General features: G+C 38.5%; 3 protein-coding genes across 3 annotated transcripts; 2 read left to right on the forward strand and 1 right to left on the reverse strand.

The window, feature by feature from the left end:
- Positions 1-3019: 3019 nt before the first annotated feature.
- On the forward strand, positions 3020-4321 carry LOC129774177 (uncharacterized). Its single transcript, XM_055777877.1, has 3 exons — positions 3020-3287; positions 3351-3405; positions 3535-4321. The coding sequence occupies exons 1-3, from the start codon at positions 3020-3022 to the stop codon at positions 4319-4321; spliced, it is 1110 nt and encodes a 369-aa protein (XP_055633852.1).
- Positions 4322-4387: 66 nt separating this feature from the next.
- LOC129774178 (uncharacterized) lies at positions 4388-6028 on the forward strand. The gene has a single exon (XM_055777878.1). The coding sequence runs from the start codon at positions 4388-4390 to the stop codon at positions 6026-6028; it is 1641 nt and encodes a 546-aa protein (XP_055633853.1).
- Positions 6029-18890: 12862 nt separating this feature from the next.
- LOC129777045 (uncharacterized) lies at positions 18891-19567 on the reverse strand. Its single transcript, XM_055783095.1, has 2 exons — positions 19438-19567; positions 18891-19381 (listed from the first exon to the last, which is right to left on the reverse strand). Exons 1-2 carry the CDS (start codon positions 19501-19503, stop codon positions 18944-18946), a joined length of 504 nt encoding a protein of 167 aa, XP_055639070.1. The 5' UTR covers positions 19504-19567; the 3' UTR covers positions 18891-18943.
- Positions 19568-25789: the final 6222 nt, after the last annotated feature.

Consider the following 25789-nt stretch of genomic DNA (forward strand, 5'->3'; position numbering starts at 1 on the left):
CACCAACGGTATGAGAAAAAGCTGAGTATGTGGAATAATTTGATGTCGAATCCGAGGAGTTATAATGCTAAGAACCAATATTATTTTTATTTTACTACTAATATGATTGTTTCATTATCTACTTGAAGAGTCCAATGCAGAAATATAGGTAATTATAACATTAAAAACACACTTGGTTCTCTTTGTTCATCGCAATGCAGTGTACAGAAAATAGTAATTATATGAGCAGTGTTTCAATGGTTTCTTATATTCATCTATTAAGAAACACTAAGTAATAAGAGACTATCGTGACAGGCATGTGATTCAAATGTAGAAGCTTATAGCACATAATATTGACAATTGTTGATTTTCGAACGATGTATGAAAGCTGTATGGAACTACGTCTGTTATGCGGACAAACAATGATTTTTCGGAAAGGTTTTTTTCAAAATTGCTCAAATGTTTTCGAACAAAAAATGTTTGTTTGCATGTTGAGCAAACGTGCTACATTGCGTAGAATGCAAAACACCGAAAAAGTCGATCTTGTTCATTTTGTTTTTACAATTCGAACCCACGAGTGAACGTCGGGTGTGAGTTATAAACCAAAAAAAACCCCACTAACTTTTCTTGTGAATGTTTTCTTCCGCTCCTGCCCATATTCTAGTATTTAATAGAACTCATAAAGTTCGTAGCATGTAAACTATGCTAACACCAACCACAACACGGAACTACATCTCTATTGAGGTCGGCTGCTAAACAAACCGATATTACGGTGACTATCCAGCCGGTTTGTGGAACAAACTTTGACTACACGCGTGGGATTAATTTAAATAAACTGAGAATGGGCAGTTAAACGCCACTACATCGACAAAGAGTCCACGCGCCTGCCGTTCCCCAAAATTGGATCGAAGGGATTGCAGGGTAAGCGGTTCAAGACACACACCACACACGCGTCCTCTGAGGCGCGGTGTAGTTTGCAATTGTGGTACAATGCAAAATAGTCCTATCACCATCAGACTGGAAGTAATGCGAGGATAGGACGGATATTTACGGCTCGTTTATTCCGAGGGATTAAAGTTATTATTATTGCCCGGCAACAGTAAAGTGCAGCTGTATACGGGCTTAATCTGATAAGTTTGCGCCGAGGTGTCATAGCCGAGCAGCGATGGAAAGTTGGAAGTTGTTTAAAGTTATTGGACTATACGATTGTGTTTGTCGTGCTCTCTGCGCTGATGCTATCATAAGATTGATTTTATTATACCAATATCCAACTTTCGTTCGCAAAACTGACAGCATCGACAATGATTTTGAAAATTGTAGGAAAACTATTGACGGGTTTTCAGTCGTACATCGTTATAACTCATTGCTCTTTAGCGCTGCAATAAAATAACAGTTAGCTGTTATTCCATTCAAGAAGAATTTTTGTTACAGAAGAGAAAAAGTCTCTCCACAAAACTATTTTCTATCATTTTAGTCATCTCATCGCCCGGTTCATTTCAATCGTGCGTCATTAATTACGCCCAATAATTCGCGTAATAAACGTTACCCAGCATGACTACCCACAACTCGTCTCGAAGGCCAACAAAACTAGAAAACCATACGCGTAAATTCATTATCCGTTTCACTTTTCATGTTTGTTCTAAACTCTTTATCAAGTTTATTTCATCATCGGAGATATAATTTACGGCCAAATCTTGATAAATTTCCGCTGCTCAGCGGCACAGCGTGGGGCATTCATTCTCCCATATATCTCGTAATCATTACGGCGGGAAAGATTGAGACGTATGTAATTAGATTTTAATAAAGTTAACATGATATTTGCTTTTCGAGTTTTGAGTGAACATATGAAACATCAATAGGCGCGGCGGATCTTTCTATTAAACGCATGGGATGATGAGAGTTTCATTTTCGGAAACAGTTTTCAGTCTTTGATTAAAATTGAGCAAATAATTAACAGCCGTTTATATGGCGGTTATATTGTCTGGAGGTAATGAAGTGTAGCTTATCTCTATTCGCGCGATCAAACATAGCGGGAGTAGACAGAAAGATAGCGATACTAGGAAAATTTTTGCAATGTTCATTGTCATGTCTCTTCGAAACATAGTGGAAGATGCCGATTCCTCTTTCGACCTCAGGAACCTATTGAATTTGTCAATGGTATCAAATATAAAGTGTCGTAACGCTGACAATTTGGTAGTGTGGCGACATTTTTCCTGGTTTCTTGATTCTAGCGTTGTAGTGCTTTTAGGAAAAGACAGCTGTTTTGGCTGTATGGAAAGTAAGTTAAATTTTCTTTAAGGTAGCAAAAAAAAATTAAAACTAGGCTATTTTGATTCCTTACGATATTTTTTTTCAAAACATGCTATATGTTGAAGTATGTCATAATTTTTCCATTTTTTAATATTGTAACTGCAAGGAGGCTATGAGAAATATATATTCGCTTGGAAACCGACAGAAGTCAGACGTCTTTTCTTTTCCCGTGAAGAAGTCAGAAGAAAATCGAAAATTTGGAAATTCTTCGTTTTGTGACGACATCTCTCAAGTTTCTGGAAAACCATCCAATACGCAGCCATCAAATCCATTCTCGACGGTGTGATTCACCACAACAAGAATTCTTTTGGGCCGTCGTATACTGACGGTGGAAAACCCTTCGATCAGGAACGGGTAAGCCCCATCATTTGGTCCTTCGAACCGGATCGAAGGTTCCCCCGACCAGAAGGGCAGGTGTGGTGAGTACACCATTTTGTTTGCAAGTTCATTTGGTGGTGTTGGGTGGCAAGTAGACTCGCGTGGATGGTACGCCCGTGTCGGGAAGGATTTTTTACGTTCGTTTTTGCGCACCATCCTCGAGTTATTCGTTCGCCTAAAAAGTGGTAAACCGTGACGGGAAGGATACATTCGTTCGATTTTTACCATTTTTCGATATCCGCGTCGTGTAAAAGACATTACAACGCACAATTTACGTTCCAATCTTCCGAATTTTGATTCCGTATATTCGATCTGTGGTGGTAGTGAAGTGGTGATAGTGTAGTGAACCAAGATGTCCAGACCAGAGAAGAAGTTGGTCGAATGCTTTATGAAGCGCAAAGCACTATTCGTCGTTCGTGATTCCGCTGAAGTGTTCATCAATAATTTTGACAACCAGAATGACGTTTTCCAGATTCCGATTCGTGTTGAAGCGTTGGACAGAGTCTACAACGAATTCCTTGACCTGCAAACGGAGATCGAAAAGTATGATGATCCTGAGAAGTTTGAGGAGCATATGCAAGAACGAGCAACGTTCGAGGCGCGATACGGTTCGGCTAAAGGTTTTTTATTGATGAAACGTTCCATAGATCACAACCAACTAGCATTGAACATGTCTTTTACAGCCAATCATCCTCCAGCGAATTTCCACCTGCGATTACCCAAGATTGACCTTCCAAAGTTTGACGGAGATTTGTCCAGATGGCTTTCCTTCCGTGATACGTTTACATCCATGGTCCATTCCAATGCCATTCTTAGCTACACGCATCCTTCAGAAAATCGCGCAGGACGCAATTGATATCTATCCAGCTGCAGCCGCGGAGCCCAGAAGGATTTCTACGTGGATGATTTCCTGTCTGGTGCCGACACCGTTGAATCCGCTATCCAAATACGCCAAGAAATGACTGCCATGCTTTCAGCAGCAGGTTTCCCGTTGAAGAAGTGGGCTTCAAACTCACCAGAAGTCCTAGTTGATATTCCCGAAGAAGACCTAGCCTTTGTACCGTACCATGATCTCCAGGACGATCAATCCGTTTCCACACTCGGACTCATCTGGGATCCGAGAATCGACATGATGAGTTTCAAGGTTCAACTTCCACTGCCAGCATCTGTTTTAACTAAGCGGAAGATTATGTCGTACGTGGCGCAGATTTTTGACCCATTTGGCCTGGTGGGACCAATCATAGTCATCGCCAAACTCTTCATGCAGCGTCTATGGGCATTGAAAACCGAAGCTGGAGATTCATATGAGTGGGATTGTCCTCTTCCCCCACGTTTGCAATCCAAGTGGAAGGAGTTCCACGAAACGTTAGATACTATCGCATCTCTTCGAATCCCACTCTGTGTAACCATAGCAAACGCAACCTCATTCCAACTCCATTTCTTTTCCGATGCATGTTGTTATGTCCGCTCAGAATCCGCTGGGATTGTTCGTGTCCAATTGCTGACGTCCAAGTCCAAAGTTGCACCGCTGGCCAAACAACAAACCATCGCACGTCTGGAGTTATGTGGCGCTGTACTCGCATCCAATCTCTATAAAAAGGTGGCCCATTCCATTCCGAAACCTGCTGAATTCTTCTGTTGGACAGATTCGTGAACTGTATTACATTGGTTGGAGTCTTCGCCGTCCCGATGGAACACTTTCGTAGCTAATCGGGTAGCTATGATTCAAGAAGCTACAGAATCCTGCCATTGGAACCATGTTTCCGGAACATCCAATCCAGCTGATCCCCTCTCTTGTGGCGTCAATCCAATCGATCTCAAACAACTTCCCATTTGGTGGAACGGTCCGAACTGGTTATCCCTGCCACCATCCGATTGGCCTGTTAACGAAATGCCATCCCTTGACCCACATTGGATGTCGGTGGCCAAAACCAACGTAACCATGATAGCCACACTCAAGTCCAACTTTTCCGATAAATTATTCAGCCGATACTCCTGCTTCAGCAAACTTCGTCGATCTATTGCATACTGCATACGATATTTCCGTGCCCTGAAAGCCGCCGTCAAGAAGACCACCATCGAACCTTTCGAGACCTTAACAACTGACGACCTCCGTGATGCAGACATCGCTCTTTCTCGGCTAGCCCAGCGCGAATCATTTCCAGAAGAAATGTCCAATCTTGTATCCGGGGAACGTATTCCTACATCGTCAGCATTGAAGTGGTTGCAATCGAAAGTCAGCAAGGAAGGTGTCATCCGAGTTGGTGGAAGACTCGGCAACGCCCCCGTGTCCGAAGATGTAAAGTTCCCAATTGTCCTCTCGTCGATGCACCGGTTATCCGTCCTGCTAGCCAAGTACTACCACCATATGCTGCTCCATGCCGGTCCCCAGTTGATGCTTTCTTCGATTCGCCAGAAATTCTGGATCATCGGTGGCCGAAACTTAGTTCGCCGCACGTACCACCAATGTCACACGTGCTTCCGCAACAAACCCACCCTGGTGCAGCAGAGTATCGCCGACCTGCCTACAACAAGAGTGACTCCGACCAGACCATTCGCCGTATGCGGTATTGATTACTGCGGTCCCGTATATATCAAATCTCCGATGCGTAACCGGACTCCTACTAAAGCGTACATCACAATATTTGTATGCTTCGCTACACGTGCCGTCCATATCGAGCTTGTATCTGATATGTCAACACCGGCTTTTATGGCCGCTCTCCGCCGTTTCGTCGCCCGCCGTGGAAGGATGAAGGAAATCCACAGAGACAACGACACCGCCTTCAAGGGCGCAGCAAACGAACTGCACAGACTCTACGCCATGTTAAAATCCAACCAAACCGAACGAAAGCAGATCCTCGACTGGTGTGCAGAGAACGAGATTATCAGGCGTTTCATCCCTCCGCGAGCACCACACTTTGGAGGGCTGTGGGAAGCAGCCGTTATATCAGCTAAACATCACCTGTTACGTGAAATCGGCAATGTAAACGTTGGCTACGAGGACATGTGCACTTTATTGGCCCAAATTGAAATGTGCCTGAATTCGAGGCCCCTGGTTCCAATTCCAACCGATCCTTCAGACCTGGAAGTCTTAACTCCAGGACATTTCCTGATTGGAGCCAGTTTCCAAGCCGTTCCGGAAAACAACTTTTGCGACATTCCGGATAATCGTCTGACGCACTTTGAGCTCGCTCAGAAGCGATTCCAACGAATCTGGTCCAGATGGACCAGAATACCTCCAGCAACTCCAGTCACGCGTTACAAGGTCCAAGCCACCAGTAACCATCAAACCAGGTGCCGTCGTGGTAATCAAAGACGACAATCTACCACCAATACAATGGCCGCTCGGAAGGATCACTAAGGTTCATCCGGGCAAAGACGGAGTGGTACGTGTCGTCACCCTGAAGACTGCATCATCCGAAGCAATCGTCAGACCTGTGGCGAAGATTGCGCTATTACCAACAGCAGAAAATCATCATCCGGATCCTGAAAAATGAGACCTGGTAGAGCACGCCAAAATTTGCTCGATGCCTTCGTGGGAACCAAGCAGGTAATAGCGGTTCCAATACGTATCTTTATCCTGTCAGGTCTACCAGGTCTTTTCAATCCCCAGATGACGATACCCTGGGCTACTTATAACAATACATCGAGTTCAATGCCCGGCGAACCATAACAAACCGATCGTTGCCGGCAAATCACGTGCTTCTGTTGCGTCTTCACAACAACTGAGACGAGTCTGGAATTTTTAGATATTTAGTTTAAAAACAACGACAACATTGTTAAGTAATAGAATTTAACTAGCTAAACCAGTTCAAGGTGGCCGGAATGTTGAAGTATGTAATAACTTTTCCATTTTTTAATATTGTAACTGCAAGGAGGCTATGAGAAATATATATTCGCTTGGAAACCGACAGAAGACAGACGTCTTTTCTTTTCCCATGAAGAAGCCAGAAGAAAATCGAAAATTTGGAAATTCTTCGTTTTGTGACGACATCTCTCAAGTTTCTGGAAAACCATCCAATACGCAGCCATCAAATCCATTCTCGACAGTGTGATTCACCACAACAAGAATTCTTTTGGGCCGTCGTATACTGACAGTGGAAAACCCTTCGATCAGGAACGGGTAAGCCCCATCACTATATAAATTGAATCAACCTGTTGCCTGTTGTACACGGTATGCAGTTACAGGGCGAACACGATTATATATCCTATTTAGGTTTACTGTATATAATCGAATCGACATTAAAAAAAGTTTTTTATTGGTTTTCCATACATATATTTTTTGTTTTCTGAATATAAAGCAAGAATTAAATTTTTGATACATCTCCTTCGAGTAAAAAACACCTTTCTCACATGAAAAATACATATATCGGGGATATTTCAGGAGGTGATAGAGGATCGTATTTGAGGAAAAAAAATCATTCTACGCATATGTTCGGATTTCAACAACAACAGAGTTATTGAAATTAATTTCTGTTTCGAGATCTGTTTACCTTCAACAGACTCTCCTTTAAATAATACGTTACATAAGACGACTCTGTTGCTTTCATTTGAAATGTGAGAAAATTTAATACAAGATACATTTGTGAAACACCTAAAAAGTGGATTAAAGTAACATTTGGGAAGTAAACACCTGAAAAGTTAATAGTTTTTAGGGTGTTTTATTTATTTTCTCGCGAGAATGCATTATTTCAGGCAACCAAATCCAAGCTCTTTAACCGCATCATTACCTTATTGCAGTACACTTGAGTAAATGGTTGTTTGTGTGAAACTACCCAACCTATATTTGTACCTCCTCGGCATCAACTTTCGACCAAACTCTGAGACGGCGTTGTATTCCAAACACACTTTCGCTGTTCAGTCCTTGACGGACCGATTTTCGGCTAACGATATCATTTAATTGCTCGGCGATTATGATCTTCCTCATCTGCAGTGGGGTTTTGATGAAGATGTCACCGGATACTTGCCTGTGAATGCTTCTAGCGATCCAGAACTTGTGTTCGTACAAATCAACTCTATTCCAAACATCAATGGCAGACTACTTGATTTGGTTATTACAAACGCTCCAGATAATTTTGAAGGCCAGCCGCCGATATCATCACTTCTACTCGTAGATCTGCACCACCCACCATTCGAACTACAAATGGACATGTATAGCTCTGTGCATATTTCAGCCATGACTGATTCCTTTAACCTGGATTTTAGACGATGTGACTTCAACTCTTTAAATAGCCTATTTTCATTGGTGGACTGGGAGGAACTTCTTCAAGATCGTACAGTTGATTCCGTCACCCATATGTATTATGATACCCTGTTTGAGATCATATATTCGAATGTACCCCGCCGCCGCCGCCGTTCTATTAATAGGAACACCAGGAAGCCTTGGTGGACTGCAGAGTTGCGACGGCTGCGAAACAAACTGCGTAAAGCACAGAAACCAAGTAGATTCTGTTTATATTGATTTCTCGAAGGCTTTCGATAATGTTCCGCATATTCTTACGGTGAGGAAACTGAGGCACATGGGTTTTGGATATCCGATTGGTTGATGTCTTACCTGACCGGTAGGAAAACTTTTATTGAGGTGAACTCAGCACAATCCACAACATTCGATATAGCATCCGGAGTCCCACAATGGAGTGTGCTAGGGTCATTGATGTTTGTAATCTTCCTTAATGACTTGTGCCTACGAATATCTTCTGGAAAACTATTGTTTGCCGACGACCTTAAAATTTTCCGAGTCATCAAATCAGCTGCGAACTGCTGCAGCTTGCAGGCCGATATCGATTCTCTAGCGCAGTGGTGCAAAGACAACGGCATGGGTGTGAACACAAGTAAGTGCAAAGTGATCACTTTTAGTCGTTGCTACGAGCCGATAAACTACCAATACAACATCGACACTCTTGTCTTGGATCGTGTACATTCTATCCATGACTTGGGTGTTATCATGGACGTTTCAACGATCACATCTCTGCTATCACCTCCAAAGCATTCTCTATTCTGGGATTTATACGTCGGAATGCGTCACAGTTCACCGACGTATATGCACTAAAAGCTTTGTACTATAGTTTAGTGAGGAGCAGCTTAGAGTACGCTGCACCGGTCTGGGCCCCATACCACGTTTCCGAGATTGTACGTATTGAGCGTGTACATACATGTTTCGTTCGCTTTGCATTGCGGCGTCTCCCGTGGAATTACCCCGCCCATCTTCCCCATTATCCGGAACGTTGTCGTCTAATCGACTTGGAATTGCTCACGGCAAGGCGTTCTTGCCTTCGAGCCTGCAACAATGTATGCAAAATTTTTGATTTCAACATGACTAAAGATTGAAGCTAGGATTTAGAATATATCATAAGTATAACCAGTCTGTACCATACTCTCGAAGACGATGAATAAATAAATAAATCAAATTTAGTTCCTTGACACTCAACTCCTACCTTTTTTTTTAATTTTGCCGCAATATCATGTTTTAAAAAACCTGGTGAGCCTTCAATTAGAATCTTCAAAAATCACGTTTTTTCTCCACTGTGCTTATAATAGCCAATAAAATTTCACCGTGACTTTGAAATACTACATTTATTATTAGAATAAGTTGGATTTTTTTAAATCATTTTTCAAACTGTATATAACGAGTCCGACTTGTATTTGAAAAATGTCTGGATGGCCCGAATCGACACCCAATTCACCGTTGACCGTTGAGCGTTAATCGTTTGCATGTTACTGTGTATGTGTGCTTTGTTTGTCTAACTTCACACATGTCGCTCTAACGCTATGTTCGTTCCACTCTAGTAGGGTAACACGGGGTGAGTTGGACATACGGGGTGATTTTTTATAATGTCATCTTCTTTTATTGTTGAACCTTTGGTAAAATTCGACAGGTGGAAGGAAACGATAGCATGAACACAGCAAGCACATTGATAGCCCAAAAAATGTGAGTTTTCCGATCGTGATTTTAAGGTTTTTCCCGCTGATTAAAAAAAAACTTTTCGTGTATTGTGCAGTAGGGTTCTGTTCGTCTATTTCATGTCTTTTCCATGTTCGTAATTTCATGCCGTTTCCGTTCGTGAAAAACGGCTCTTAAACGTTCCTAACGAAACCGGAAGTCGTCATATCCAAAATGGCATCGGAATACAATATGTGGAATAACTCGTGATACGCATCGACTCACATGGTGAGTTAACGCCGAATTGCAGGCAAAAAGATTGCTCGTTGCGTCGGGGAGGAAAGCGAGTGGTCAGTGCATTCGAAAAAACATACCCATTTTAATCGTCAACTTTAACTATTAACATTTAACTTTTTTACTATATTTCCCGTTCGTGTCTCAAGCAAAAAATTGCAGAATATTTTTTTTGTATAATGGAATATAACACAACATACGAGTACGTCATAATAACGATTTTGAGTAATATGCGTATGAAATTTAATGAATCGTTACATTTTTCGTAGAGTGACCTTCCTAAATAGAAATTAAAGACATAGTCCTATGTCAAAACATTTACGTGAAATATTCTAATACCTGAAAATTGGAGCCTTTGAATTATGTAGGGGAGTTGGAGCTTTCAAATTATGTAGTGGTCACCCTAAGGAATATGTTCATTTCCAGCGTCCACATACCGCTACAATTCCCGTTTTTCTAAGAATATTATAGTTAAACTCATTGTTGTTCAAGCTAGCATACGGCTTTACTATAAAAATTTAAAATAGTACATTTGTCATCATTAGAAAAAAAAGGTGATAAATAGCACTTTTTTTTTGCTTGGAGGTAAAGAGGTCACTCGCACATATCAAGCTAAATGGGATAGATTTAAGCGTTTTTTTCATCCTAAATTGTTAAAATCATATTCGATATAGTACGATTTCATACATGTAATAAGGGTACATTCGTATTAGCATCACCGGAGCCGAAATATAATAGATAGCATTTTTATTGTTCGCACTGGCATTCAAATTTTATTTGTATTGTTGTTGCCTTGTTGTATGTAGTGTTTTGTCATTTTTTAGTACTACGAAAATGCGTATTTGATTTTTGGGGATACCGGAGCGCAAGTTTCATTATGAATTGGTTTTTCTTAATTAAATTTATTCTGAGGTCAACGTAAGTCGTAAGCCTTTCGCAAACAAACCTGTGTTCCATCGATTGCCCGGTTAGTTTGAAACATAGGAGATGATCCTTTAGTTAGGTTTAGGACCGAGCGTTAGCGAGCGTCGGACGGCATGCGTTTGCCCGGTTAAGTAATTGCTATCTATTGTATTTCGCCTCCGGTGACGCTAATACGAAAGTACCGAAATAAGATTGGTCTATTCACCTAGAGTCTCAATTAAAATTTTCTCATGCATACAAAAACGTTGTAAGAAACATATAACGTTCCGCATAATGAGACGTGATTTAGTTGGAGTGGCATATTTTTCCAGGGTCAAAGCCCCAAAAGGAACCTCTTCAAGAGCAGAATGTGATGAGGTAGATTAGCTTTAGTAAACATAACATTGTAAGTCGTTATGCACCTATGACCACTTTGCCCCCAAACATTAAAGTAATTTCTATGCTAATTAATCGCTGAGATTGAACAAAATTTATGTTCACCTCTCCTAGAATATGTGAACATCCGTCCAAACTGATGATTTGTCCAACATATTAGATTGAATAAACTAAATTTCACGAGAAATTATTTAGATGCCATGCGCACAGAACTACGGCCGAATGGCTACTGAAGTACAGGGTGACTCAAAATTCATTAAATTCTTCAAACATAAGGTGCCTATCAATACGGTGTCAATAGTAAATAGTAATACTACCAAACAAGCAGGTGACCACTTTGCCCCCACTACCCCTATACTCCATCTGCATGCGTTGATTTTTTACGAAGTTACAGCATATCAAAAATCAATTAAAATTTTCGACTTCGCGCTTTGTTCTTCTACAATTAATGTAGAATGACTGACAACACAAAACAGCATAGGGTGCGCGAGAGAAGCTATTATTTCGTGGACATACTTATTTGAATGATAAAGATAAAGATAAAGATAAAGATATAAATGATTAAGATGATACAAGCAGATTAAAGATCATAAGCATATGAAGCGGATTGGCAATCTGTGACGATGGCTTTTCGATGTTTACAAATTAACAATCGAATACTATCATTTTTTTTCTATTTATCAATGAACTAAGGTTAATATAGCCATACTGGTAATATGCTACTGAAATTGTAGATTTCCCTAAATTATTGCGACAACATAAGCATTGCAACCATTTGATATCATGGACAAAACAAACCAATGATCGACGCGAATTAATAAACGAGACAGCAGCTGATAACATCAGAAGTTCTGCCACAAAATACTCACTCAGAAGAATCTTGATTAATGCTACCAATTCGGTATCACGTTTCACGTACATATTAGCATAAATAACTGACCGGCATTGGCTAGCCATCAGGCTATTTTTCTTCAGCTAGCATGTGAGTACCTGTGCTGAGTGAGCGTGGATGTGTGCGGGTTAGTGTCGTAGGGAAGCCCCCCTATTAGCAAAGGGGATCCATTTACATCTGTTTACCGGTAGATTTAATCGGGTCCATCAATTAAAATAATCTCACAGCTCAAATCAACAGCTTACTGCAGTCGCTCGGCTGAGTGACATGAAAGGTTGGAAGGCCTCGTACAGCGTGAGGGAGAAGCAATATTTTAAAACATCCTTCGTTTACTAGCGTCCAGAAAGGTAAACGAAGGAGATAGTGTGAGTTTGATTAATTTCGTCTAGTTTTCGAGCCTGAAGCGGATTTTCAATGTTGTATATCTTGATTAACGCCAATCCATTGGCGGGTTTCATGCTCCCAAATGGAATGTTGATCTTTTTTTTTTAATTCAAGTAGCTGAAATTAGTAATTGTTCGATCGCATGCAAATATCCCAATCTGCATTTTCTCATTCAAAAACAAATTCCAACTATGCGACGTTATTCGTGTCAATCGTGCAGTTTGATGTCGACGAGCTATTTTTGCATAACCCCTTGCCTCCCCATACCGTTTCGTTTGGTATGAAGCATAGCTTTCACAGGTTGCACAGCCTTTGTTTGATAAGCTAGCTGTATCTGACAGTCACCTGGTGATTCTCCTGCACCAACATGCCAAGCTTAGATGCGTTTATGTGTCTGAACTAAATATATTCGACAAACGAGAACGAGAGTCGGCGCTGCTTGTCGGTTGATGGCAGCTCCGAAATAGGAGTCAAATCCGAAGGTTGTGTTTATGCACGCATGTTTCTGAACAGAGCAGGTAGTAATGAAATATTTGATATGCATAGGATATTTTCGCATAAATATTTATAGAGTAAAACATAGCATACCCAATAAACATAAATGTAGGCGTAGAGTGATTCGGAGCTGCTTTCTCGAGGCTCACTCCAGAAGCTAACCGCAGAGAAGACATACCGAGATTTTCGTTTTATCTCAAGCTAGAATGTTAATTTCGTTTAAAATTGCTCCAATGATAGCAGTGTTCTAAAGATATCACGTCGGGCTCTTAAATTATGTGAATGAACTGGAATAATTATATGTCAATCCAAGATGGGATTGATTTCAGTTATACCGGAAGCTGCGACTTGATTGATGAGGGAGACAAGAGTATAATGATAATAATAAACGATTGTGATTACAGAAATAAATTACCCGGGAGCGTGAAATCTTTACACTTCACTTCGAAATAAATCGGGAGAAAAAAGTTCTACACGAGCTTCAACCTGGATTCGAGGAAAGTACTACTTTGTTATCTTGGAATAAATATCATTTGTTCTCACATGAATGAATTGTCCTTTCGTGTCGGATTGCTAGGGTTGATCAGTATGACTCGATTCAGTCGATGATGTGCTGTCGTATTCGCATTTTTTTTTATCCGGCTATTATGCGATCGCACAATTTAATCTTTTAAGCAATCGAAGTAAATTCAAGAGATCCATAAACTTTATTTGACCTACCTAGCTCCCTAAGCTTCAAGCAAATCACTGTCGAGGTATGTTGCCCTGAAACTAAGGGATCATGATTCGAAATATATTACGAAAGCGTAAGAAGCGAAGATTTTTTTGGAAATAATTTTAGCGTATTCCGGCACGACCGCAACTTATCGTTATCTCTGAAGAAGTCTGGAGGAAGGGTTCTCATTGCCATTAATGCAAATTTCATTTCTGAAAAACTCATAACCGAAAAACATAATGAATTTGAACATGATTGGGCAAAATTATTTATAGCTGGTACACATATTTGCTTCCGTGTATTTCCCACCCGAACATGCAAATAAAAAGTCGTATGAATTATTTTTTCAGACGGCAAATCGAATTGCAGAAAAACTAGAACCAGAAGTGAAATTGCATATCTATGACGACTTTAATCAAAATAAAGTAGACTTCATTCCCGATAACGATAATGAATGCATTCTACTTCCAGTCGTCGGGGAAAATGATTATATATTTGACGAAATTGCACATCTCGGTCATAATCAAATAAATCACGTAAAAAATTCCCAAAATTATTATTTAGACCTATTATGCACTAACATCACCGACGACTTTTGTGTGAATAAGTCCATGACCCCCCCTTTGGAAAATGAAAAATTTCACACAGCAATTGAATACTCAATCTTTATACATAACAGACAATTGCCCATCAACTGGAAGAAGTATTGGAATACAACAAGACGAATTTTGAATCAATCAAATGTAGCCTACAAGCCATAGGATGGCAAACTTCATTAAACAGCGAACGAGATACATATTCTTCACAAAATTCTGAATAACATAATATCAGAATTTGACCCGAAGAAAAGAAGACGAAGAAATTCAACCAGCAAATATCATGTGTGCTTTTAATTTTCTATAACGAATAGAAAATTAAAAGCACACAAAAAGGCATCGAAATTTGCTGGAATATCAAAATGTTTCCCAAAAACTAAATTTAGTCATTAAAAGTGCACACGAAGAGTGTTATAGAGAAGTCAAACCATGTCCGATTTTTTTTTAATTACGTAAAGTCTAAGCTCAAAAGCAATAACTTCCCATCGCAGATGCATCTCGATGAAGATGTGGGGAATTCTTCGAACGATATTTGTTATCTCTTTGCAATTTTCTCTCAGGAAGTATATACCACATTTTCCGAAGAAAATCGCGATCGGAACTACTTTTCATTTTTTACCTGAATATTCAAATGCGAAAGGACCAAGACCTGAAGGAATAGCACCTGTACTCCTGAAGAATCTGGCTGAGGAACTCACCCTTCCCTTGCATTACATTTTCAATATGTCACTACAAACTGGAATATTCCCAGAAAAAGGGAAACAATCTTTTTAGGTACCTATCTCTAAATCAGGCGCTAAATCGTGGAATTGAATGAAAGTGTAGTGAATGAGAAAGTCTTCCAACAAGTAAAGAATAGAATAACGTGTATGCAACATACACGTACAGCTAAAAAGAAACATGTATAGTGTACATGAACATTAGGGTGGCAGCGAAAATCGTCATGTCAAATTTCAAAAAACCGACTATGTAGATTTTGTTTATTGGCCCAAAAAAATGACCAGTGCAAAGTTTCAGCTCAATCGGATATGATTCAGGGGTGCCTCAAAGCGCTCAATGTTTTGATTTTTTGATCCTCGAAAATCTTCCAAGGGGGGAGAGTTTTGGAAAATCGAATTTTTTTTTTCTTAAAAATGCATAAAACGTCGAAATCTGGTGTTATCTAAAAAAAAACTTTTGGCCGAAAATTGACTTTTTAGGAGTGGCCATAAAATCTAAACTTTAAGCGCTTTGTGGCACCCCTAAATCATGTCCGATTGAGCTGAATCTTTGCATAGATGATTTTTTTGGGCCAATAAACTAATTGTATATGGTCGGTTTGTGAAATTCGATGATGAAATTTTTTCCATACACCATTATCACCCTAATGTATATGTACCAATCGAATATATAACTTAAGACATGGGGTTTTGACATAATATGTAGTCCGTTATTTGGTAGGTTGTTGATGGATTTGCATTTTTCATAAAAAAACCGTGTTTACTAGTCAAGCCCTTTCATTCGATACCCATAATAATAGGGTTTTGAGAATATATGTAGTCCGTTATTTTGTAGTGGCAGCCATCTTGGATTTGCATTTCCATAAATAACCGTATTCTACTAGTCAAGCCCTTTCATTTGATACTTATATTGATGTGGTTTTGAAAAACCCATATTGATGAGGTTTTGAGAAAATATGTAATCCGCCATTTTATAGCGGCCGCCATCTTGGATTTTCAAGATCATGAAATACGCAGTTTTATAATGACTACAGATATAAAGGTGTGTTCCAAATTTCAGATCAAACAGTCTACAGGAAGGGGGTCAAATTTCTATTAATGTAACCCACATTAATAGAAATTTGACCCCCTTCCTGTACACGCTACAGACAAACATGTTACAAACATACAAACATACAAACATACAAACATACAAACATACAAACATACAAACATACAAACATACAAACATACAAACATACAAACATACAAACATACAAACATACAAACATACAAACATACAAACATACAAACATACAAACATACAAACATACAAACATACAAACATACAAACATACAAACATACAAACATACAAACATACAAACATACAAACATACAAACATACAAACATACAAACATACAAACATACAAACATACAAACATACAAACATACAAACATACAAACATACAAACATACAAACATACAAACATACAAACATACAAACATACAAACATACAAACATACAAACATACAAACATACAAACATACAAACATACAAACATACAAACATACAAACATACAAACATAAGATCCATTTATTATTAGGGAATTTTAATGTATAGCATTTTAAACAAATCATAAAGAAATTTAGATTCGTTTGGTATGCAAATCATCAAAATCCGTTCACTGCAAAAATAGTTATCAACGTTGACAATATTTTACAAAATTATGACCTGTTTTCTGATTTGACACCATTGCTGAAAAATGTAGTCCTACATCAAAATACAGACGATGAATGTGGCGTACCTTTCTTGCATGAAAATACAGTTCAAATGTTGGAAAATCTCTGTTTGTTCTCAAATGTGCACATTCCATGAGAAAGATTGAAGAGGACGAAAAATGGGTTGTCTGAAATTACTACTCACAGCCGAAGTCACAGTTTCCTTGCTTGCATGGTAAAAAGCAGAGGAGAAGAGTTATCTGTGGAATATTGTGACTAGTAATGAAAAATTACGATAATTCGAAACACGATGAATCATGGTTAGAATAACTCTTGGTCAAATCGGAGCGTTCACGGTCATAAGGTAATGCATTTGGTGGATTCAGCAGAGAGTGCTGACTACGGGCGGTTCGCTGAAACCCAATAAGAGTTACTGGAGATGTGTACAAAACTCAATAGATTAAATTGAATGATAAGCTATTGGAAATGATGGGTAAAATGCGACAACGCTCGACCACATACTGGAAAACCCGTAAAAGAAACATTGCAGCATGCATGACTACGCTACGCTTGCAGCATGACTACGCTACGCTTTATGCTAGAAAGTGTTGTCTAAGAGTAAAATTAGAAAACAATTTCCAACTTCAATTTGCAATGAGATTTAATATTAACACGCTTCTGCATAACAGCATCATTAGCTATGTGGATAGCGTGGTCGTGTAAAACAGTCTTGCGCTTTAGCCGGCCTAGGTTCGATCCCCGTTGACGTCGTTTAGACTTTTTCTTGGGCGCAATCCCAAAAAAGATGAAAAAAGAAACAGATGTCTGCTTTCATACATACAGACATTTTAAAGCGTTGGAGGACAGAAGACATTATTTGCTCATTTGACGCTACAAGACATGAAAAGACATGGTTTCTGCCGAAAATGAAATGCTTTCTAGCAACGCTAGTTTGGGTGTAGGTTTCGAGTCATCACAGAAATTTAGAACTCTGCACCCAACACTTTTATGTCTTCTTTAAGCTTGAGAGGGTGGCAGACCTTCTTCGAAATATGTAGATTTATATGAGAATAGGTAACGTACACAAACGGAAATCAGTTTTTTTTTCGTATGCCGATTTCCGTTTGTGCTAGAAGAGTTTGCATGTTTTTGGAAATCGATTCATTGCTTTCAGCTTACGAATTATTCGAAGCACAATCCGTTTAATCATTGGAGCAAATCCGAACACCTCTAAATCAACCAACCCCGTAAAACACAACTGAGGTAGAATTATTTGCTCAACAGCTGTAGACACTCACGATCAGAGATGCCAACCTTCCTGATTTTTCAGGATAAATATACTGGTTTCCATTTCAAAGTGAACAGAGTTATTAATGTAGGAATAGGTTTCAGAGTGTTAAATTACTCAAGGGAAAATTTTTAAATCCACAGTCAATATAAAAAGATTTTATATGCGATTTGTTCGTCTGATTCAAAGTAGAATCAACTTTAATGATGGGACTATGGTAAATATATCTATAACCGTACTAAATACCATAAAAATTAGGAAAATTCAAAAATTCTTCCACTGCTGATATGCTTTCCTCATTTGTTGAGTAAAAATTCATTTCAAAGCATGGACGATGAATTCAGTGAAAATTTTAATTTTAATATCTCCGCAATTGATTTGTTTCTGACATGTATGGCTCGCAGCAGTTTTCGACGAGGAAGCAAACATGTTCTGGGCGGATAGAATATTAAAGCTGTGTGATAGATGGCGAAAGATTGTGAAACAGAACTATGGATATAAAATTAAATTATAATGTTTTGATTGAAAATGATGTTTTTGTTTTCACAAAAATCGACAATAACTTTTTGGACAACCCATTATAAATTATCGTGATTTATCCTGATTCTTATTTTCATTCTTCCTAATTTTTAAAAATTTTAGTTGGCAACCCTGCTCACAATACGACATCATTTTAACGAAACCATTATCCTGTTGGAGGAACGGGAAGCGATGCGGCAGGGATTCGCGATGGATGTTACGACAACGGGCTTATCAAAATTGTTCGGATTTAATCGAGCGTTTCTTCTGTGTACACCAGTTTTTTTTTGTTGCTGCTCGATCGAAATCGCAGAGTAGAGAGTAAATTCTAAATGCCTTCCGTTACCTTCCACCGCCAGCAGCCCCCCACACAAAAAGGCGAGAACTTTTAAGTGATTTCAATCGTGAAATTAGACCATTGTGGAAAATAATTGACGAGTGTTTGCTTTTGTAGTACAAAATCATCGCGGTGATTTATTCGAAGTGAGCTACTATTAATAGCCCTGCTGCTGATAGCCACCAACGCTATGGGTTCCGAAACAGGGCTGGGCAATGCCTCCCGCTTGCTGAATGCTGGGGTAAAATTGCGCACTGTGGAGTGACAGTGGAACTGATGTCTGCTGGGTCCATTGAAGTGGGTAATTTGGTTGGTAGTGTGGAATGTTGTACGGATAAAGATGATTCGCTGTGGTCACCCCAGGAGCAGCATTCGGATAGTGGTATGGATAAATGGTCGGTTGCTGTGATGACGGATGTTGACCGGATGATCCCATTGGGGGCAGATAGTTTTGGCTTACTGGGTCTAGCACGGTAGTTTTGACGATCGGTTTCATTGTTACCGTCATCCACGTTGGGTCCACTATGTCGGGAGCGTCTGTTTGATAGTCTGCCTGGCCAGCGGAAAAATCCTCATCGTTTGGTTTTATTAGATGCTGAAAAGGTGAAATATGCACAGATTTATGGACCACTTACGGATGTTATAACTTACAACGGTTGGGGCCGCTAACGCACATGAGATGATGAAACACGAAGCTAGTCCGAAACACAACGTCATCCTCACCGTTCTGGACCTGATCTCTCACTGAAATAGAGTTGGAAGATGAACTGATTAAAAACCACATCAATTTGTTGTTATATTTCGTTTTTTTTCACTTGCATTATTTACTTGATGCCTCATGCATACCGTTTAAGTTCCTTCAATAGAAACAGCGTCACTGCCCCTGAACGGGAAGCGCGAGTCAGTGTGTCAAGTTAGTATGCAGCTATATTCGCAAATTCCGATTCCACGTGATTCATCTTATGTTCTTGAGTCTACAATCATTTTTTTGAATGATGTGCGGTACAGTATCTCGTTTTATTATCGCCGAGCGGTTTAATTCAACCAGACGCTTCGTTCCATTGGTAGTAAAGGATGAGTCACGATATGGGCTCCTACGCGCTTGATGGAAATAGGGATCGTGGGAAACAGGTAGAACTCAGTGAATGAAAACATACGTGTATTTTTTTTCCAATACTGCTGTAAATTTTTATTAGTATTGTTTTCCCATAATGTTATTTGAATCTTTCAGTTGATTGCCAAACTGTGCCACCTAATTACAACCGTCCCAAGTGAACTCGTGATTTGTTAGACGTCATAGGTTCTCCGGCTAGCAATGTGTTAATCATGCCGATAAATTGCAGTTGCTGAGTCAATAATAAATTATTTTCTGAACATGTATTATTTTCAGTAATGTCGAACAGTTTATTGAAACACGAATATTATCTTACTTGAATGGACCGCTGAGCTATTGGTGTTCATAGGCACAGAAATGAATCATCGGAAAATTAAAATAACGATTTTTTGCATAACGGGATTTATTCAAATATATATTCAAATTAATAGGAGGAACAATAGATCCTCAGATGATATAAGGAAAGGGTAAGTAGAAATAAATTCATTATTTTTAAATAATGAATGTTGGTAAGCTCAACAACACTCCGCTCGACACTAAACAAATCCACAGTTTGCCTGAGAGATGGGCAAAATGTGAGTAATATGTATAATCAAACGAGGATTAGACCTAGACTAAGATGCAAGCATATCAAAATTTTGGGAAGATGAAGCGCAACATTTCAGGGCAGAGTTGAACCTGCGTTAAAGGAATTCAGCCCATGAAATACTATTAATCTATGGGGAATTATTTCATATTTTTTTCAACCGAAATGAAACAAGATATCTAGTGCTCGTGAGATAGAATGCCATCAAAAACTGAAACAGTACTCCTACGATAGATGAACCAAGGTATGTGGGCGTGTGTGTGCTACGTTGTGTATTTTATGTATGTACTTGACTCGAGATGTGAGGGGGAGAAGATAGATCAGCAAGGGGGAAAGCAATTTTCCTATTTAATGAACATCTTGGGACCTCACCCGTTCTGCTACTCTCTTTGGCTTTCATCCTCCGCACGCATCGTCCCTATAATTTAACGCAATCCTGGCAGTTAATCTTACTGCTGCCGACTCTTCGCTTGTTCCCAAAAGAAATCCCTTCTTTCGGTTTGGCTGTTTTTCTTTTCCGGAACCTTCTCGGAGAAAAAGTTTTATTAGTTTTAATAATTTAATACTGCGAGTAAATGTTGTATGATAATATTAAGGGGGTGCAAATAAGGTAAGACGTGAAGGGTGTGAATATCAAAGTGTTTGAAACTCCGCCGTAGTCTGAGTTTTGGTTTATGGAGGGTTATCCCTCGTTTGGGAGGACAGTACAATGTCAATGCAATGAGCTATGGTGTTTCATGTTACTAGGATTATCAAGATAACAAGATATGCTTTATAGTTTTTTTGTTGGTACAGTATTGATATCTTAAAAATCATTCACTTCAATGCACGTTCTACAGAAGAATTTTCATTCGCTCTTGGATGAGATTCAGATGCTTATTCACACGTCTAGATTGAATTTCAGAGATGAAACGAGCAAAGATATGAGTGTTCCTGAGCAATTCAGAAGAATTAATAGAACGCCTGGCTCTGTCAGCTTTTACCATTTTCGTCGCCCAGAGCGATTCGGTCGAGTTTCTTGCGGGGCCCAAATTCAACTGTCGGTGCGATAAATAAGAGGGCAACGATAATAATGAATTCGGGTTCGATTCAGGACTACTTTTCCGTTCAATCGGAATGAAATCAACCGATTGCTGATTAGAAAACTTATAAAAAACAATTTTTCAGCCAATTGTACAGTGTGAAAATGAAATTCAACCGAACGTACTTGCTCTATATACTATATTCAATGACGATAAATAACTACAATTTTATTGGAGAATATGAAATATTCTTTTCAATCGATTGCGAAGATTCTGAGAATATATCATACCAAGAACATATGTAACTTTTCTGTGAAAATAATCGTAATAAATTATATCACATTCGGAAACTCCGACTTTCTACGTGATTCGTTTTCATTGTTCTTTGCGTTTGGTAGATAAAAAGCAGAGGCAAGTTGAAAGTTTTTTTTTCTGAGAATGAGTATAATAATTGCACAACTCGAATTTCCTGTTTATTCCAAAAAGTTTTTTCTTAGACGCCATGTGTTTTTTTTCATTCTCAAAATGTTCACTGGACGGCGTAATAGTAAATCTGAAAGCGATGGAAGTAGTGACAACGAAATAGTGCGAAGCACTAGAAGAAAAGTTTCGAGTATTGGGCCTGATTCTCGAATACACTTCACGGTGGAAACGAAATAAACGGCACGCCATTGAACTACGTTTTACAAGTTAGTGAAGTGTCGAAGATAATGATGAGTTTTCAGGAAGAATGAGCACTTTTCAAATAAAAAATCATTAATGAAAATTAACTTCTTATTAAGATAATTTGATATTATAATGATAAATTTAGTGGGAAACTAATCTCGCATCCAGATGTCGACACCGTACCGTTGTCATCGCGAATGCGTTTCATACCGTTTCCACCGTGAAGTGTATTCGTAGTGTATTCGAGAATCAGGCCCATTATCTCATCGAGCTCCGATTCGGATATTGAGGAACTCTACGCAAGTGAAGACCTGGACGATATGTTAAAAGAACTTGCTATAGACGACATAAAGATATAAAAAATTTCAATATAAAGTTTAATTTTTGAGAATGATTTTCTCACAGTACATTTAAAATGTAACGATTTTTTGATTTTCCAATAACTTTGTCGAATATCATATTTTAATCAGGCATCTGGTTTTTGAGTTACAATTTTTTGAAAGAATGATTAATCATTTTAGCTACGTCCTTTTAAAAAAATCAGTTGTTATTTGAATTGGTCATGTAATAATGAAAATTGTAATTTTAGGTAGTTTCCATCATTTGTAAGTTTCAAAAAATACGTTGTAAAAAGTTGTATAAATAAAAGTAATTGGCCATTTTGAACTTGGATTTTTCATGATCTAATGTTACTAGTTAGGTCTTTTCATTTGATGGGGTTTTGAAATAAAAACATATATCGCCATTTTGGATTTGCATTTTCACATTTTCACATTTTCAAGTATGTTCTACTAGTCAAGTCCTTTCATTTGATACCCATATTGATGAGGGTTTGATAAAATATGTAGTCCGCAATTTTGTAAGAGCCGACATTTTGGATTTTCAAGATCATGGAATACGCAGTTCTATAACGACAGCAGAGATAAAGGTGTGTTACAAATTTCAGATCAATCGGTCAACAGGAAGGGGGTTAACTTTCTATTGATGTGGGACAACCTTACACATAAACATACAAACATACTTACAATAGGTCATGTTAATTAAAACCGTTTAAAAGTACAGTATAAAAACTATATTTTTTGATTTTTTGATTATTCTACATATCCCACATTTATATTTAAGTGCCTATTCTATCAAACTCCGTTTGAAAATTCTATTCGAATTCAACGAGGAAAATGTTACCCAGATCTGGATGACGGGGCGATCAAAGTGTTAAAGGGACTGAGAATTTAATAGCTTTCATTGCTATTCTGAATTTAATTATATTTTGCTTCCGTTTTTTGTTGGGGCAGTGTGAAACAAAAACATAGCAAATGATTAAAATGGAAAAATCACAAATCAAATGACATTTATTTCATCAACCGTCGCTACCGAACTGATGTTTACATTCTCCTGTTTAAGAGCTAGTATCTGTACCCAGGGTTGCCAGCTATAATTTTCAAAAATCAGGAAGAATGAAAATAAAAATCAGGAAGAAATTAGGGTGATTCTGAATCATTCCCCTAAATTTAACTTAAAACACTCGGTTTTGGCAATTTCGTAAGATTATTTTACTATGTTTATTTTTACAATTGTTGTTGTCATGAGTTTACATAAAAAAAATATTTCTTGATTGGAACTTACGTTCCTAGAGATCATTCCTCGACTCAAAGTAATTTTCGTCATTTTTATTTGTACTTAGTTGAAATTTCTATACCAAAAAGCATGCCTTTAATGCATTCTGATTGACGAGCTATATATATATATATATATATATATATATATATATATATATATATATATATATATATATATATATATATATATATATATATATATATATATATATATATATATATATATATATATAAAAATGTTCTGTTCGTTTGTGTACGCGTCAAAAACTCGAAAAGTGCGGAACCGATTGAGCTCAAAGTTGGACACAATATACAATCCACTTCAAGGAGTGTTGTTACGGCAAAAAACATTGGGAAATTGGAAGAAAAATGATTTTATATATGACCAGAGTGTATTTCTGAAATTGAGCTTCTAATAAAAATCGACTATTCAGCAATGAATATGTGTTCTATGTGATGGAAACATCTTTTTTCCACGTGTTTGACAGAATGAAATTGTGTTTCGAAGTGATTTAAAATTTATCGATTTCCCTCATTTATCTCTATATACATAAAAAATTTCTGTTCGTTTGTGTTCGCGTAAAAACTCGAAAAGTACGGAACCGATTGAGCTCAAACTATGATACAACATACAAAACAACCAAACACATCTAGGATTGTTGTTACAACATAAAAAAAAATGAAAAATTCAACTCAACTATGCAACCACAATGTGCCACAGCAAAGCGTGGCAGGGTACAGCTACTATAATATAAAATATGTCACCCTTCTGAACTCGAGTAGACCGCGAGTAATCGGTTTTCTACATCATTAACATTGGCATTAAGCAAAAATGTTTATATATACATGTAACATTACAGTTAGGAGTTTGGCTCCTTTAAACGTATGTAACTGAGCCTAAAAAAATAAACGACTTGAAAAAAAATAAATATGGTCCTCATATGGAAATTATTACTGAAGCATGCAGAGTCTTAGAGTGTGCTTCAATAAGTTCAAATACCAGAAACAAAAAAAAAAACAGAAAAACGAATTACAAGATTGGTAAATTGTACGAAACAAATAGGGGAAGTGGGGACACAGTGGTCACCCTAAGGAATATTCCCATTTCCAGCGTCCACATACCGCATACACCACATACACCTATGACCACCAAAACACGAAAGAAATCTCTATGTTATTTAATCGCTGAGATTGAACAAAATATCTGTTCACCTCTCCTAAAATAAGTGAATCCTTGTCCAAACCGATGATTTGTCCAACATATCAGATTGAATATACAGGGTTTCCCTTTCGGGCTTCCGAAAGTATACAGCTCTGCGCTGACAACCGTTTGACATAGCTGTCAACCAAAGCGTCATATCGTTAGTTGAATGTCTGCCATTTTACAATATGGATCGTTTTAGCATCGCACAACGTGTTAATTTTGTTAAATTATACTATAAAAATGATGAAAAACCGGCAAATGTTTTTCGAGCATTACGGACGGATTTTGGTCGTTATGGACGGCCTACAGAGCACACAATCGCTAATGTAGTGCGTAAATTCGAACAAACTGGATCCGTAGCGGATATTGTGAAACCTGTGCATCATCGTAATGTGCGTTCGGCCGAAAATATTGCTGCTGTTGCTGCCAGTGTGTAGGATGACCCGAATGTTTCGATTCCACGGCGTGCTCAGCAATTGGGCTTGTCAAACACATCATTGTGGCGAATTTTGCATTTGGACTTGCACCTACATCCATATAAAGTCCAACTGGTATAAAAATTGGAGCGTGGTGACCATGGAATGCGTCGGGCATACGTCGATTGGGTGAACGAACAACAGCAGCAAAATGCTGAATTTTCGCATCAAATTTTCTTCAGCGATGAGGCACATTTCGAGCTCGGTGGCTATGTGAACACCCAAAATTTCCGTATATGGGGCTCAAAAAATCCACACGTGATTGTTGAGAGGCCATTGCATCCGCCAAAAGTCACTGTTTGGTGCGCATTATGGTCTG

The sequence above is a fragment of the Toxorhynchites rutilus genome, chromosome 3 (genome assembly GCF_029784135.1).
Source record: "Toxorhynchites rutilus septentrionalis strain SRP chromosome 3, ASM2978413v1, whole genome shotgun sequence".
In the NCBI taxonomy this organism is placed as follows: Eukaryota; Metazoa; Arthropoda; class Insecta; order Diptera; family Culicidae; genus Toxorhynchites; species Toxorhynchites rutilus.